The sequence below is a fragment of the Ylistrum balloti genome, unplaced genomic scaffold, assembly GCF_031769215.1.
Source record: "Ylistrum balloti isolate Yb309-2 unplaced genomic scaffold, AGI_CSIRO_Ybal_v1 Utg369932, whole genome shotgun sequence".
NCBI lineage: Eukaryota > Metazoa > Mollusca > Bivalvia > Pectinida > Pectinidae > Ylistrum > Ylistrum balloti.
Window position 1 is genome coordinate 341,104 of NW_026782044.1, and position 16,569 is coordinate 357,672.

At 30.6% G+C, this 16,569-nt stretch overlaps 1 protein-coding gene across 1 annotated transcript in view; it reads left to right on the plus strand.

Annotated features, from left to right (window-relative positions):
• The first annotated feature begins 39 nt into the window (after positions 1 to 39).
• LOC132547073 (zinc finger protein 77-like) overlaps positions 40 to 16,569 on the plus strand; it is a 239,315-nt gene continuing 222,785 nt past the window's right edge. Inside the window, exon 1 of the mRNA XM_060210830.1 lies at positions 40 to 95. Coding sequence (XP_060066813.1) covers positions 40 to 95 — 56 coding nt within the window. The remainder of the gene's footprint in view (positions 96 to 16,569) is intronic.

Genomic DNA, 16,569 nt, shown 5'->3' on the forward strand with positions numbered 1-16,569 from the left:
CCACAGTACCACGGCTTTAACTTGTGAGAGTTTACTACAATGTATAATGACACCTTTAGCAGCTGGACAAGCACCCCGACCCCTCGCTGGATAGGGTAAGTACACCATCTATCAACATTTTTCCCACCTTTTTCATTTCTGACTATGTTTACATCTTTTTTTTTAAGTTTATTATGTAATGCTGACTTTTTTATGTTAATTTATCCACATTTTCTTTTAGCAGGAGATGTTTTCTTTTGCTTCTGTTACAAATGAAAACCTAACTTTTTTTATGTGTTAAAAAAAGTTTGGTTTTCTCATTTTACTGATATCTTTACTTTTTGATTAGTTTTGATATGTGTTTTGTTTCAATCTTTAAGTCTGGATATTAATTGATTTATTGTAACTGATCACAAAAGATATTTAGAGGTTTTATTCCAGTCTTTTCCCTATGATTACTTTATGTAATTTACAGACAGGTAAATTTACACAAATCACCTAACAGTTTTCTTAATAACAATCTTTATAAACATTTGCATTAAATTTGTTATGAAAATGTTAAAAGTTGTTTTAATCTTTTAAAAAGTAATTTTCATGACACAAGAGTCGACCAATTCAATGAACAATAAAAAACCCCTGAAATACTGTATTTATTTAGCTGTTTAACCAGGTGAAAATGACAATAGCTGGTTAATTGGCCTTACAGTCTTTTTATGTCTTTACCTTTTTATTTGCATATATTAGTTTTTATCTTAATGGCTTGCCTTCAACAGACTACAGATTTAATCTCGTCAGCTATCACTGAACATGATAGTATCTTGAAAATCTTCCTTTGTATTAAATGTTCTTTAGTACTTTTTGCTGATTTTTAGTTTTGTTTGCCATTTCTTTATAATAAGTACATGAATTATCAGGTATAGACAGATTTAGTTTGTAACGATTGTAATGTTAACACAAAAATTTTATAACATGTTTTATTTTCAAATTAAATATATTCTAATTTTTTTAATTGGCTACAATGTTGGACATGTCATAAATAATGATCTATATTTGATGTTATTTTATTGATCGGGTCGTTATATATAACTTTAGTTGTGTACTTATGTAGTTTTTACTTTGTTACATTGTTTGATACTTTGATAGGTCATGTATTCAAATTCTAATGCAATAATGTAATTATATAAAACACAATACAATAAAATTTGATTATTTTTTCACATTTTTTTCTCATGAAGAATAAAAAATCTTCTTTTTTCAATGAGGAGATACATATAAAGTTACACTCAGTAGGTTATGTAGAGTTACAACCACAAAATTATCGATGTAATGAAGATAACCTATAATTCCGTTTTGATACCAGGTATTCTGAACGAAAAGAAACACGTTTTGTCGTGTGAAAAATAATAATAATGATAAAAAAGAAGGAAATAAATAAAAGTTTTTTTCAGACGGTTTTATCACATGTATAATTTGATCTGCTACCGAAGTTAAATTAACTCCCTTCTTTGATTATTTTATGACTGTGTTAAATGAAAAAAAAGTTGAACTGCTCAATTACATCAAATACTTCAACAATTACTTTATATTTTAGATACAATTGTACTTATAAAAAAGATATAGGAGTTTAATTGGACCTGATGTCAGCCTTGCTTGGCTCTCCAATGAAGCTGATTTAGATGCAACTGTTAGAGTGACAAGTCTACTTCAAAGTTTTCTTCTTGAAACAATTTTGCACAAAAGCTCCTCTGAATGACAAATTTTATAAAGATGTTAATTTCATTTGATTTATAAAATAAGAAAAGTGTTGAAATTGAAACTTGTGCCTTCGTATAATATGGTTTAAAACTTCCAGATTTGACCCTGACTTTATAGGATGGACCTAGTTTGCAAAATATCTATAAAGAAAATCTGAATATAGAAGGTTTGAGTGTAATATGAATGTGTTTTAAACCCCAGCTTTTACCAGAGACATTTCTAAATAAATGAAATAGTATTATAAAAAAATTACTTAAATTTCTTCAAACAAACTTCAAGGCAAAAATGGTTGTTTTTTAACAACGGGAAATCATCAAGTTTGAAGATTTGATAATTCCAATCTTTACAATTTGTTCACAGACAAATTACGATTGTCTGTTTCATTTTAAGTTGATAAAATTGATAAACAGTGACAAGAGTTGGGAGATATAATAAATATACACAAGAGCTTGCCCGATGTTGTGTCATTGTTTATATATACTACGATTCTTGTTTCGTCTGCCTGCTGGAGTGAAAAACTTGTCTTGACTGCTGCTATTCGTAGAAGTGTGCTATGTGGTATATATTTTACCAACTATTTATCAACATTTGACGATACGGCTTTCATAATGGTTACCCAGTTGTACTTTCATTTTTTTTCTCACATTTCTGTTCCATTCATTCATCAATTTAAAAAAAATGGCTATTTACCAGCATGAATTTCAGTGGGTAATTGAGAAGCAAGTCATTTGACTCTGCCTTCTTACGGACTTGTGGTTTTCGTTGAGGAATTCATGGCTCTGTTATTGACAATAAGCCTTTTTAACTCCGATATTTGTTTTCTTTATTGTTTAGAAGTATTATATTGCTTTAATATGTTATGTATAAAAATGTTCTATAAAATATTATGATTTATTTTTAATTTCCTTTCTCAAAATATGATATTTACCATCAAGAATGATTATCAATGTATCCTGATGTAGATTATGTTCTAGAATTAAAGTCACCTACTAGGCTTTATGGAATACAAATATTTTGCATTTTCAAAAACACCATGTGTAAAGAGATTTAGTCTTTGTAGATAGTGTTGTCTTTAGTGACTGCATCATACCATTATTTTTATTATGTAAGTGTTTTAAGATTAATTGTATTTGTATTCTTAATTGCCAATTAACACTGAAAAGGACCAATAAAAAATGGCTGCGTTATAACATATTGGAACAAGGTGCATTTTTTATCATTGTGGCACAGTATAAGTTGCTTTGAAATATTGTGAGAAGATTTTGATAGATTAATTACATATGGAATTAAATTCATACTGGACTACAATTTTAGAAGTAGACTTATTTTATCTAATGTATCCATAGTGGACTAGAATTTTAGACTTATTTTATCTAATGTATCCATACTGAACTAGAATTTTAGATGTCAACTTATTTTATCTAATGTGTCCATACTGGACTAGAATTTTAGACTTATTTTATCTAATGTATCCATAGTGGACTAGAATTTTAGAAGTCAACTTATTTTATCTAATGTGTCCATACTGGACTAGAATTTTAGACTTATTTTATCTAATGTATCCATAGTGGACTAGAATTTTAGACTTATTTTATCTAATGTATCCATAGTGGACTAGAATTTTAGATGTCAACTTATTTTATCTAATGTGTCCATACTGGACTAGAATTTTAGATGTCAACTTATTTTATCTAATGTATCTGTAGTGGACTAGAATTTTAGACTTATTTTATCTAATGTATCCATAGTGGACTAGAATTTTAGAAGTCAACATATTTTATCTAATGTGTCCATACTGGACTAGAATTTTAGAAGTCAACTTATTTTATCTAATGTATCCATAGTGGACTAGAATTTTATGTATCCATAGTGGACTAGAATTTTAGAAGTCAACTTATTTTATCTAATGTGTCCATACTGGACTAGAATTTTAGAAGTCAACTTATTTTATCTAATGTATCCATAGTGGACTAGAATTTTAGACTTATTTTATCTAATGTATCCATAGTGGACTAGAATTTTAGACTTATTTTATCTAATGTATCCATAGTGGACTAGAATTTTAGATGTCAACTTATTTTATCTAATGTATCCATAGTGGACTAGAATTTTAGACTTATTTTATCTAATGTATCCATAGTGGACTAGAATTTTAGAAGTCAACTTATTTTATCTAATGTATCCATACTGGACTAGAATTTTAGACTTATTTTATCTAATGTATCTGTAGTGGACTAGAATTTTAGATGTCAACTTATTTTATCTAATGTGTCCATACTGGACTAGAATTTTAGATGTCAACTTATTTTATCTAATGTATCTGTAGTGGACTAGAATTTTAGACTTATTTTATCTAATGTATCCGTAGTGGACTAGAATGTTAGGTGTCGACTTGCTTCATCTAATGTGTTAGTCTTGGCAGTCATTTTGTTGGTTTTTTTAACAAGTATAGTAATAGTTTAAGTAATATCTCGGCTTACTAAGTGTACTATGTAACATTCTGAGATTTGGAAAAACATCAGCATGTTATTAAATATATTTGGGTTGGGGGGGACTAGATTGTGTAAACACAGTTGATCAACTTACACCACGTAATGGACTTAGAAGTTCTGATCCCTTTTTTAATTATCTAATATGAAAAGTCAGGATGTGTGGGGTATTATGCCCAACTGAGACAGGATTTCTCCGAGGTACTCAAGTTTTATTTATGAAATAAGTTATAACTTGTTTTTATAACTGTTGGTAAATGATATTATTTATTTTAAGATGTAAGAAATGATTAGCAATCTACCAGTAAGATAAATTCTGTCGGTCGTCTATCAGATGATGACAGTCTGAAATTGTACATGGCTGAGAGAGTGTGAAAATATCACATTCTTTAATAATAATTGGATTCATTTATTCATTGAATTGAAAACTACAGATATTTTGTTTGATGTTAGAGAAGATGAAGGTGCTTTCTGTTACAATTTTGGGACCTTCGTTTAGGTCTTAAGTTATTTACAACTTGAAAAGGTTACTTACTACAAGCAAATCTTTGAACTGGATAATGAATATGGCAGAAATTGAGTAACTTAATTTGGATAGTACTAGTACCAGTCTTGTGGACTGATATGTCATGCGTATCGGGTGCTATAGGTTGTACATTTGGTTTCCTGAAGGATAAAGAATGTCTACCTTCAATTATTCCAGTATCACTTAGTCCAGCCTCAGTATTTCTTTTTCAGCAACTTTCAATAGGTGAGGTTTGTCGAAATGAACCACTTTGTGAGAATAATTAGCAAAGATTGTAATAAAATTTAGAGAAACAAAAGGATTTATCAAAAAACCTAGATGTCTGGAGATTAAGCTTAGTTTGTCCTCAGAAAATATTGATGTCAAGAGATTAAGCTTAGCCTATTTTTCATACACTGAAATTCACAGAAATTTGGTATGTATAATTTCATTGTAGTAATCCAGTGAACAAGTGTCACGATATTGATTGCTAGTAAGCTTATTGGGATTAAAAAATATTGAGTTTGTACATTTGAATGGCCTTGACCCATATTAAGGTCATTTTGAGTGTGATGATTATGCTTGAAACTTCATTCCATGACTTATTAGCAGGATTACAATGCTGTAAAAGTTGGTATCATTGTTTTTCACTGCTTTTAAATGTCGACAACCTTTGGTGTTTATAGAGGTGAGACAAATAATAAGTGACCTTGTTAAAATCTGTATCATCCTGGAGTTATTTATACAAGGTTGAAGTTCATCAGTTTGGAATGATTTCGTAAGATTGGTACTTTAATTGATAAGACCTTGACAAAGTTTGTTGGTAACAAACCAATACCTAGCTAAACCGAGGATTTAAATGACATTGTTTTATTGACTATTGAAGCCAGACGATGGTGACATAACCTCCTGATTATTGACAGGTTTTACTTGCTACATCGGTTGATTTCAATCAATGTGTTTGTCATTTACAACTCACACTTTGTCCAACAAGACAACAGTTCTGCTTTAAATTGGTCATGTGTTGGAGAAAATTGGTGGGATTTGTCATATTTTGTGTATGTTTAATGTACATTCGAATAATAAATTCGCAGGCAAATAGAGAAAAAAAAACAAAAGTCGAAAAAGTGAAATATTAGTTAGTTCCTGTTTTTTGTATTAGCTACAATATTGAGAATAAAAGTTATCATTACAATTTAAATCACTCCTTAATTGTATTGAAATATTGAAAACATATCCAAAGAAGATTAATGTTTTATGTAATTTCAAATACTTATTCAATAGACTGGGATAGATTGATGAACTATGATATATTGTGAATATATAGAGATAATAATCTTATACATTATATGTGATCAAATTTTATTGAAAACTTGTACAAAATTATACTAAATGTTAAATTTAGAAGAAAATACAAACCTAATTAAACTGAAAAGGCTACACAAGTTAAAATATGTTAAAACAGAAAAATATGTATGATAACAAAATCATTTGGAATGAGTACTGTATGAAAATTCCCTTTTAGAACTGCTTACTGTTAAGTGTTTTAAATCTATGCTGTAGGCATTTTGTGGTCAAGGTTATTTAGTTGTTGAAAATTTCCTTTTTTCCCTGTATTTTTGTATTAGATTTCTTCACACAAAATGAAATTTGAAATATATACGAAATCTCACCTCTTTTCCTCACCTATATTTTTTTTTTTTTTTTTACTCTGAAAGCTTCAAAAGAAAATTTGAAATACTTGAAAATATTTCCTAGTTAATGTATGTATTTGATAATCATGATTTAGTTTCCAAAAACAACTAATCATTCCATTACTAAGATTCTGAATGAGCCTTAAACATTGTAGGCTGCATCAGCTCATTAATATAGAAACATTTAGTAGATGGGATTGAGCTACAGAAATCCTGTCAGAATTAGATTTACGCGGTAGAAGACCATAATTAAAACAGTAAAGAATATCTTGTTTTTAGTATTAACCGTTTTAGAAAAATCCAGTAAATCTAATTACTGACCACATGTATACTTTTCTGTACTTATTCATCACCAAATTGAGTTTGGAATATGAATGTATATATCAAACAGCTCAATATAGATTGGATATTTAGAACATATGTTAAGTTACCATGGAAATGAATATCCCACAATTCTTTTGAAAATATAGCCATTGCTATGCGAGTAGTTTATTGTTATCTGCAGAAAACAAAATACTCTTTAGATAATATTTATATGATATTAAGAGATTGAAATCAATATGGAATTAAATTGCTGCAGTCAAGTGAGTGTTTCACTGTTTGGTTTGGAAACAAGATATAAAATAATATATAAATATTCTTACTTCATTGCAACATTTGGTGTCATCATTATAATGTCTTTATTTGTTTATCAATCAGGTCTTTGTGAAGTGAAATATGATCTTGGCCAATAAAAGGGATTTATCCTTAGAAAGTCATGCTTGGTTGTAAATTCTTAAAAAGAAAAATTATGAAAGGTTGATTTGTGAATTTTATATTTTTAAAGACTATATCTGATACATATGAGGAAAGTGTTATTCACCTTACTTTTGATAAAAATAGAAAGAATTTTTTTAAGTAGAAAATAAGAAAACAGATCATACAGGTGTGTTTAAAAGTTTGTTATTACTGCATTGTAGGTAATATTTGAATGGGATTTATTTAAACTATATTCAGAGTCATCAAAAAGAATCCAAAATGAAATATTTAACAGAAATTTAACAAAAATCAAAATAAAAAGAAATCTTTGTTTAATGGAATCTCCTAAATATTAGCCTGCAATATTTGATCCCCTATGAACTAACCTAAATATTAGCCCTTCAAAATTTAATACACCTTGAAATAGCCCTAATAATTGTCCCGCTAAAACAAATCAACAGTGCCTGGATAAGTTTTTACTTGGTGTGCAGTTTTAGAACATAAACTTTTAGGGGTATTACAAAATTCAAGGTTTTTGATTGGCCCAATTAAAGCATGTTTTGATTTTCTTTAAATTATGTGTTTCTCTCAGAAATGAAAGTTGCAAAATACAAAAAAAAAAAAAAAAACAACAACAAATAAATGAAATAGAAATAATAAAAATAATAAAAGAAAAATTCGGGCAAAACAAAAACAACCAAGTTTCCTCCAGTATATCAGATGAAAATGAGAAAGTATATGCAATGACAAAAACCTTTAATATTTGAAGCAAATTAATCACTACAGTGGTATGGTACAGCTGCAGTATGATTTCATATGCTATAACTTCTCCACAAATTAAATGTGGAAAAACCAAACTATACTTGGGAGGTTTTTTAAAATTTCATTCTAACTGTAAAATATTCCTAATTTGGTAAATTGATCAAGTAGTCTTTTCTATCTTTAGGGAATCATTTAAAGGATACTTAGTATATTGCAATTATATTAAAGAAATTTCATTGAATTAAAGTTTTGATTTAAACTTCATGTGTCAATAAACATTTGAACTGCTGAAAATGCTCCTATTTTACTTTTTGCATGTAATGTTAGAATACATTGGCAGGTTTTTAGTGCATAAACATGATATGTATGAAGAAGAGGAGATAGAAAAGAAAGTAGCGGAGATAGAAAGTATTCTTTTTGCCACAGCTGCAATGAAGAGTCCTGAAAGCTATAGGCTCAATAGCTAAGTGTCACTTTTCCAGCGTCACTGTTAGCATGTCACTTTTAAAGTTTGCATGTAGATCCTTTGCTGAGAGTGTGTAAATCAAACTTGTAACTAGTGTATAGACATAGGGGACACCTCAGTGTGTAGCATTACATTCCTAATATTACGGTCCATGGATGCTGCGAATACTGGATTATTGTTAATATGGACATCTAATTTAGATTAAATGAATTTCGTTGTTTTGATGTTTCTAGAGTAAAAATTAACTTCAGAATTTTTAGAAATTACTGCAAGAATTTTATGGCTCAACCATTTAATTCACTTAAGTTTTTAATTTTGTTTAGACTTAAGAACTATAAAAGCTTAAAATCAAATACAAAAGTAAAGAAGGAGAAATATATGGAACATAAATCAGGCATGATCTGTGAACACTCTGAACTGTTTATATATTCAAAATTACAAATATCAATGTTTCGAGGTTCGCATCATGTTTCTGAGGATGATATTTTGCTGTTGTAGTTTGTGGGTACTTAATTACAGTAGACATTGATTGATGTATTTACAAAGTAATCTTCAGATTGATTCGAGGTAGTTCATTTTATTCTAGCAACCTTCCAGACAAAAAATATCACAATGATTAAAAAAATATCGTTTCTGACATTTCAAAATTGGCTCCAATGTTTCAAATTTTTCTGTAAAGAGTTATAGATATATGGGTATGTTCGGGTTGTGATTGTTTAAAACGTAATCACAGACAATATATATATTTACTGTTTAAGTATCCCTGCCTTTAAGGCTTGGACTACTAGATAGAATTTTCTGGCTAGACACTTGTACATGAGCTCCATCGTAAAGAGTGCCAGTCCAAAAAAATTGTAGAACTAGTTATTAACTTCTGTACTAGTTAAAGCTTCCCTTGAAGTTTAAATCAAATCATAACTTGGGGCTTTTATGGTAATATCAATGTGCTCTTCGCTTATTGGATAAAAAATATGTAAAGTGTAAATATGTCAGAAAAGCACCTTTTAATAGAAGATTTGATTTGGTAAAAGAAATTCTGTAAAATGTATGTAATATGTTATCTTGATGTAGAATGAGTTTAGATTATTTGAGGAAATTTTCATTATCTTATACACCAATGAAACTAATAATATCAACTTGATAACAAAATAGAGTTAGTTTCCTGTACTGGGTGTATTTTATTTTGAAACATGAGATTATTTGTGTAATTAGATTTTATTGTAATCCTTTTAAGTTTTCACATATATAACGGGTCTTTGTTGTGTACTACCTGTCACTTCCCTTGCCTGACAAGTACAGTTATTGATTCATGATATCGCCGTAGATGGTCTGTTGCATAATTTATCAAAATATGTTAAATATGTTTTTGCATTTGAATCTTAAAATTACTTGAAATTTTTTATTACCTTATAAGAGAAAGAAAACACCATCTTTCTGTTTTGGTATAAGTTGATAGATGAATGAATCTGATTGGTTGATATATAATGAATTAATTTCATTGGTTGAAACTATGACTGTATTCGATTGCTTGATTTATCATGAGTTATTATTATTCACTGCAACTTTTTCAGCATGCAAGAGCCTTCATTAATATTAAATATTACAGACAATGATATAGAGAGATTTTTATTAAAACATAATACCCTAATTCATGTCAAGCCCAATATCTGTGCATATACAATCTTTGAAGGCCTCAAACAATTTGATATTCTGTGTATTTAAAATGACCAAAAAAAATTGTTTAAATACTAAATTAAAATAAAGGAATATTTTTGCATACTCAATTTGAATACTTTGCTAAATGTTTCCTGTCTGTTGTCTGCAATATCAACCAAGGTCAACATAGTGGTAACCATATCATAAGAAAAGGTTGCTCCTTATATTCTGGTGTGTCCAATGTGTTGATGTAATTAAAAATGACAGAAATTGGCTTTGCTGCCTATGTACCTATGTGACCAAGTATTATATGGATGATATGGTACGTAAGTTAATACTCTCTTATACAATACTAGATGACATAATACTTTGATACAATATTACATGATTTGGTGCTCCGATACATTGTACTGCATGACTTCATACTCTGATACATTATATTACATGGTTTGATATTCTGATACATAATATTACATGGTTTGATCCTCTGATACATTATATTACATGGTTTGATCCTCTGATACATAATATTACATGGTTTGATCCTCTGATACATTATATTACATGGTTTGATATTCTGATACATTATATTACATGGTTTGATATTCTGATACATTATATTACTGATACATTATATTACATGGTTTGATACTCTGATACATTATATTACATGGATTTGATACATTATATTACATGGTTTGATATTCTGATACAATATATACATTATATTACATGGTTTACATTATATTACATTGTTTGATATTCTGATACATTATATTACATGGTTTGAATCTCTGATACATAATATTACATGGTTTGATCCTCTGATACATAATATTACATGGTTTGATATTCTGATACATTATATTACATGGTTTGATCCTCTGATACATTATATTACATGGTTTGAATCTCTGATACATTATATTACATGGTTTGATCCTCTGATACATTATATTACATGGTTTGATACTCTGATACATTATATTACATTGTTTGATACTCTGATACATTATATTTGATACATTATATTACATGTTTGATATTCTGATACATAATATTACATGGTTTGATCTCTGATACATAATATTACATGGTTTGATATCTCTGATACATTATATTACATTGTTTGATATTCTGATACATTATATTACATGGTTTGATATTCTGATACATTATTTTACATGGTTTGATCCTCTGATACATAATATTACATGGTTTGATACTCTGATACATTATATTACATGGTTTGTTCTGATACATTATATTACATGGTTTGATATTCTGATACATTATATTACATGGTTTGATATTCTGATACATTATATTACATTGTTTGTTTGATACTCTGATACATTATATTACATTGTTTGATATTCTGATACATTATATTACATGGTTTGATATTCTGATACATAATATTACATTGTTTGATATTCTGATACATTATATTACATTGTTTGATATTCTGATACAATATATTACATTGTTTGATATTCTGATACATTATATTACATTGTTTGATATTCTGATACATTATATTACATTGTTTGATATTCTGATACATAATATTACATGGTTTGTTAATTTTGAACTATAACTCTTTGTAAATTCTATATATCAACCTACAGAGTTATAGCCCTTTTTTCATTGTGGAGTTCTGCTTGAAGTCTATTGTTGCTTTGAAAAATGACCTTATGTTCATCCACTTAATCACTTGAGATGATATGGGACTTTTTATGATTTGTTCGTTTAATGAAAAAGTCCTATTGTGACGTGTCAGGTGAACATGATGATGTCCTCTTGTCATATCTGGATCTGGCTATATCTACAATTTAGTGACATGTATAATCCTTCAGAATATCTGAAGTTATCTTTAGTAGTTAAATTGTACTGTGTTACTGTGACCCTACCCTTTAAGACCAGCTCTGACATTGAAACAATTTAGTCATTGGAAGAGTTCATGTACTTAATACAGCAAGATAAAGTAATCTAATAGATATGTGCCTCCAATGAGGACCAAAGCTACTCATTTACTGAAGGAAATTCCCTCAAGGTGAACCTTAAATTCAACTTAAATGTTGCACGAGAATATCACTTTTAACGTACAATGTAAGTCCAAGAGTGCACCTAGTATATATTCTGTTGAAGTCAAAGTGTAGCATTTAAAGTTGAAATATGGTATTAACATTTAGCATTTCTCTGATATTATTGTGTGATGACTTAAATGAATTCTGAATACAGAATGGATTCCTTGTAACCATTTTTAGTTACATTGTATTTGATGTTATCGTTGTAATTAGTAGCTGTGAGATGTTGTGGATGAAAATGAATTAAATGAACTGTGATTACAGACTGGATTACCTGTTACTAAACACTTACAGATCATGTGTAATTGAATACACCTCAATTATCTCCCTGGTACTGAAAAAACAAATTCTGAACAAGGGCGTAACATATTTCATACCTACTCAGGGATGAAAGAAACTATTGCAATTGAATATCAATGACATTTGCATGAAGAACTGAAACCAGATGCATTATATTATATCTGTTTATATGAAAAAGTTGTGTTGTTCTTTGAAGGAATTACAACAGGATGCTTTTTGTATTGGCTACATGTTACAGGTTGGTTACACTATATCATCCTAATGATCTTATCAGAGTAAACTACTTATTCACAGTCTGGAAATTCCTTTTTTTCTGAAAGTTGAGAAAGTTTCCTCATTTTTGATACAATGGTCATGATTTATTAATGATATTAAAACTCATCTCAACTTAAAGCTGACAATGCAAGTTCTAAAGTTTTCATAGTAAATTGAGAAGAAAAGAACAACAACGGCGCTGAGATTTCTGAAATAGACATGGGCTTGCAGAAGAAGCCGTTACCATCTAACTAAAAATAATATTTCAATTTTGATTGAAGTCTTTACATAATTTCATTTTAGCGTCTACATTCCAAAGGATTCAGGCTTAAAATGGAGAATGATTATTATATTTTTAATAGGTTACTCTGAGTTTTAGAAACTAATTTGATGTTACTGTACACAAGTAACAGTACTGGATGGATACTTATATGTGAACCTAATATTACTTTGTGCAAGAAACTATTGGCTAATGGGTTCATTGAACGTGATGTTTACTAAACAATGTATTGGGAGAGATACCGTGATTTGGTATTTACTGCTATAGACAATAATAAACACTATACAATTATCTACAGACTTTATGAGTAAAATGTCATAAATGATGGACAAGGTAGTGGCCAGATTGCAGCCATGTTGTCGAAGTCACCTGAGGTCAGTGGGGTCATTTGAGGTTGCTCTCCATCGACTTGTACCTGTCATTTCAGAGCCTGTCTCCATGCCGGCCCTTAGGCGGCCATCACTGTCAAACCCACTTGGCATTTATTCTCGTGCTAACTGATTTTCTAATCTTGTCTTAATTTGGCAAGCTTTTTGTACCAGTGATAAGCTCAGCTCGATTAAAATTTAACCTTTTTTCAGAACTCAAAAATTTTGTATTCATTTGTTAAAGTGTTAAAGTAGATCTCATTTTCATATGATTATATTCTTGGTTCATTTATTCAATAGAAATAAAAGGATTTATTACTTTTTGTTTTTGTTAAGCTGACAATGCTAACATTGTCTGGAGACTGATATGTTATTTGAGAGAGAAGGGTTATTCCCCTTGGTTGTTGTCCTCTGTTTTATTAGAGGAGGAACTCCGTTATCATTATTTCTATAATAAAGGCGGTCATTGTTATCCCATATGGAATCTCCCCAAAGTTCTATCATCTTTGGATGTTCTGTTTCTCACAGTACTCTCATTTCTATAAACATGATTATTATTTTCTTATAAATACCTTTTTAATTGAAGATAATATACATCTAGAAATATTTTCTCCTAAGATGTTGCAATTTTTATCGAAATTTAAAGTAATGCTAGTTAAATCTGATATATACATAGGTGACAAATCTCTGAGGAATAAGGTCATACTAACTATTTTAATTAAGTGAGAAAGTACCTGTCTACACAATAAGATTAGCTCCCTTTGACTGATCAAACTCAAAAGTGTCATACAGTGGTTCCTACAGTAAAGGTCAACATTTTACTTCATATAGAAAATGGATTTTCACATGGTAACTTCAGTTCTCTTGGACCAACAGAAATTTTAAAAGTCCTTGTATCTTGAGATTTATTGTGTTAAGCTCAATTTTTTTTTCACAGGTCAAAGATCAAGGTCACTGAAAATTACAATGATATAAAATTGGTTAGTAATATATTGCCATAAGCATTAGTGCATTTAGTAGGTATTTCATAGATATCTTATGAAATAACTTTGCTGTAAGGTGGTTTGGTATGTTGTATTTTTCAATGGATGTGCATGAGTGTCCTTATACATGAGTTAACTTCTAACTTGTAATATTAACTGATTCCTTACCTGCAGACTCTGTAGAACCAAGGTACCCCAAACTAGTGCCTCATTCTTTAGGCAACCATAACATACTGATGCATAATTAACTTTAAAAGGAATAAAAGTGCCCTCATGGGGGCCCCATGACACGATGACCTTGACACAAATTTAACCTTAAAGGACAGAAGACCTCACAGTCAACATGTTAATATATTTTACAATTTAAGCATAAAATATCACAATCTGCGTAGGCATTTATCTTCCATGGTGGCTTTCCTTTCATTGACAGGTGGTTCTTTTAGGTTCTAGTTAACGGACAGAATTATAAATCAGAGACATAGAAGATAAGGATAAAGGGGAGAGAGAGGGAGGAAGGATAGAGGGAAGAGAGAGGAAGGAAGGATAGAGGGGAGAGAGAGGGAGGAAGGATAGAGGGCAGAGAGAGGGAGGATAGAGGGCAGAGAGAGGAAGGATAGAGGGCAGAGAGAAGGAGGATAGATGGCAGAGAGAGGGAGGAAAGATAGAGGGAAGAGAGAGGGAGGAAGCATAGAGGGAAGAAAGAGGCAGGTAGGATAAAGGGCAGAGAGAGAGAGGAAGGATAGGGGCATAGAGAGGAAGGAAGGATAGGGGGCAGAGAGAGGGAGGAAGGATAGAGGGCAGAGAGAGGAAGGAAGGATAGAGGGCAGAGAGAGGGAGGAAGGATAGAGGGCAGAGAGAGGGAGGATAGAGGGCAGAGAGAGGAAGGATAGAGGGCAGAGAGAAGGAGGATAGAGGGCAGAGAGAAGAAGGATAGAGGGCAGAGAGAAGGAGGAAGGAAAGTAAAATAATTACCAATAAGCAAAAGGGGAAAAAAGTCTATAGTGCCTTCAAAATGTTACTATGACCCTTGTGCAGTGACCTGTTTGGCTCAAGCAGGAGTTGTTTCTATGTTTTCTGTCACCTGGTTAATTTGTGGTGAAATACTTCAGGATGGAGCTGTTATCAAGATAAATCCTTCATAAAAAATTTTAGTTTTGGCATACAATTATATTTTACTGGTTTCTTATGGTCAGCTGTTTTAGAAAAGAGACAAGTGGCATATACCCTTAATATAATTAGTAGTTGTGACACACAATTAAATGGTTTCCTATTGCCATCTCTTTTAGAAAGGAAGTACTTATTAACAGTCATTAAGTCTAATGTGTTTTTTTTCCCTGGACACTGGTCATTTATATGCTGACTATGCTTATATTGACCACTTATGTCCAGGGTGAATACTTCCTATGGGGCGTCTCCCACTGCCATGAAATGTTATCTGTGAGTGGTCAATGTTTTGAGGCGGTACCGTAGATAATTATTGTGATACATTGATCCTGTAGTATGGTCAATGTTCCCGTTAATGACTTTATAATGTAATGTAGATTTTGGGCCTGTACAACATTTTGTGCCCTAGGGGGGCACATAATCTACCTGTGCAAGCAATTATAGGTGTAAGATATGACCTGACTGGTCATCAGTATAAGGCCACTGACCACTTACTGCTCATTGTTTAGACCAGTGACCACTGACTCCCTGAGAATTGTTTTGCTTCTTAAAGATTACCATAAAAAACCAAACCATTACAGTTATCAGTGACCTGAGTAGAAATACGTACCTCTAATATTGATAGTTTAGGAGATGTCTTGATCCAAGAAAGAAGAGATTAAACTTTAGTAGAATATGTACCTCTAATAGTGATAGTTTAGGAGATCTCTTGATCCAAGAAACAAGAGACCAAACCTATACTAAACAGTTATCAAACCCTATAAGGAAAAAAGCAAATACTTTAAAATCCTACTCCTCCTGTAGGAATGATTGAATTTTGCCCAAATTTTGTTCGAGGCATCTTGTAGTAGAGGACATCAATCTTTTATAAACAGTGAGTCTTTGCCTTTCTGGGGAGGGAGGGGTGGGGCCAAATATGGGAAATAGAGCAAATTCTTAAAATCCTACTCAGAGCAAATTCTTTAAAATCCAACTCCTCCTGTAGGAATGATTGGATTTTGCCCAGATTTAATCTGAAGTAACCTTGGGCCTCTTGATACAACAGGATGCCAAATATTTGTGGATACTTCATGGAATTGTAATTG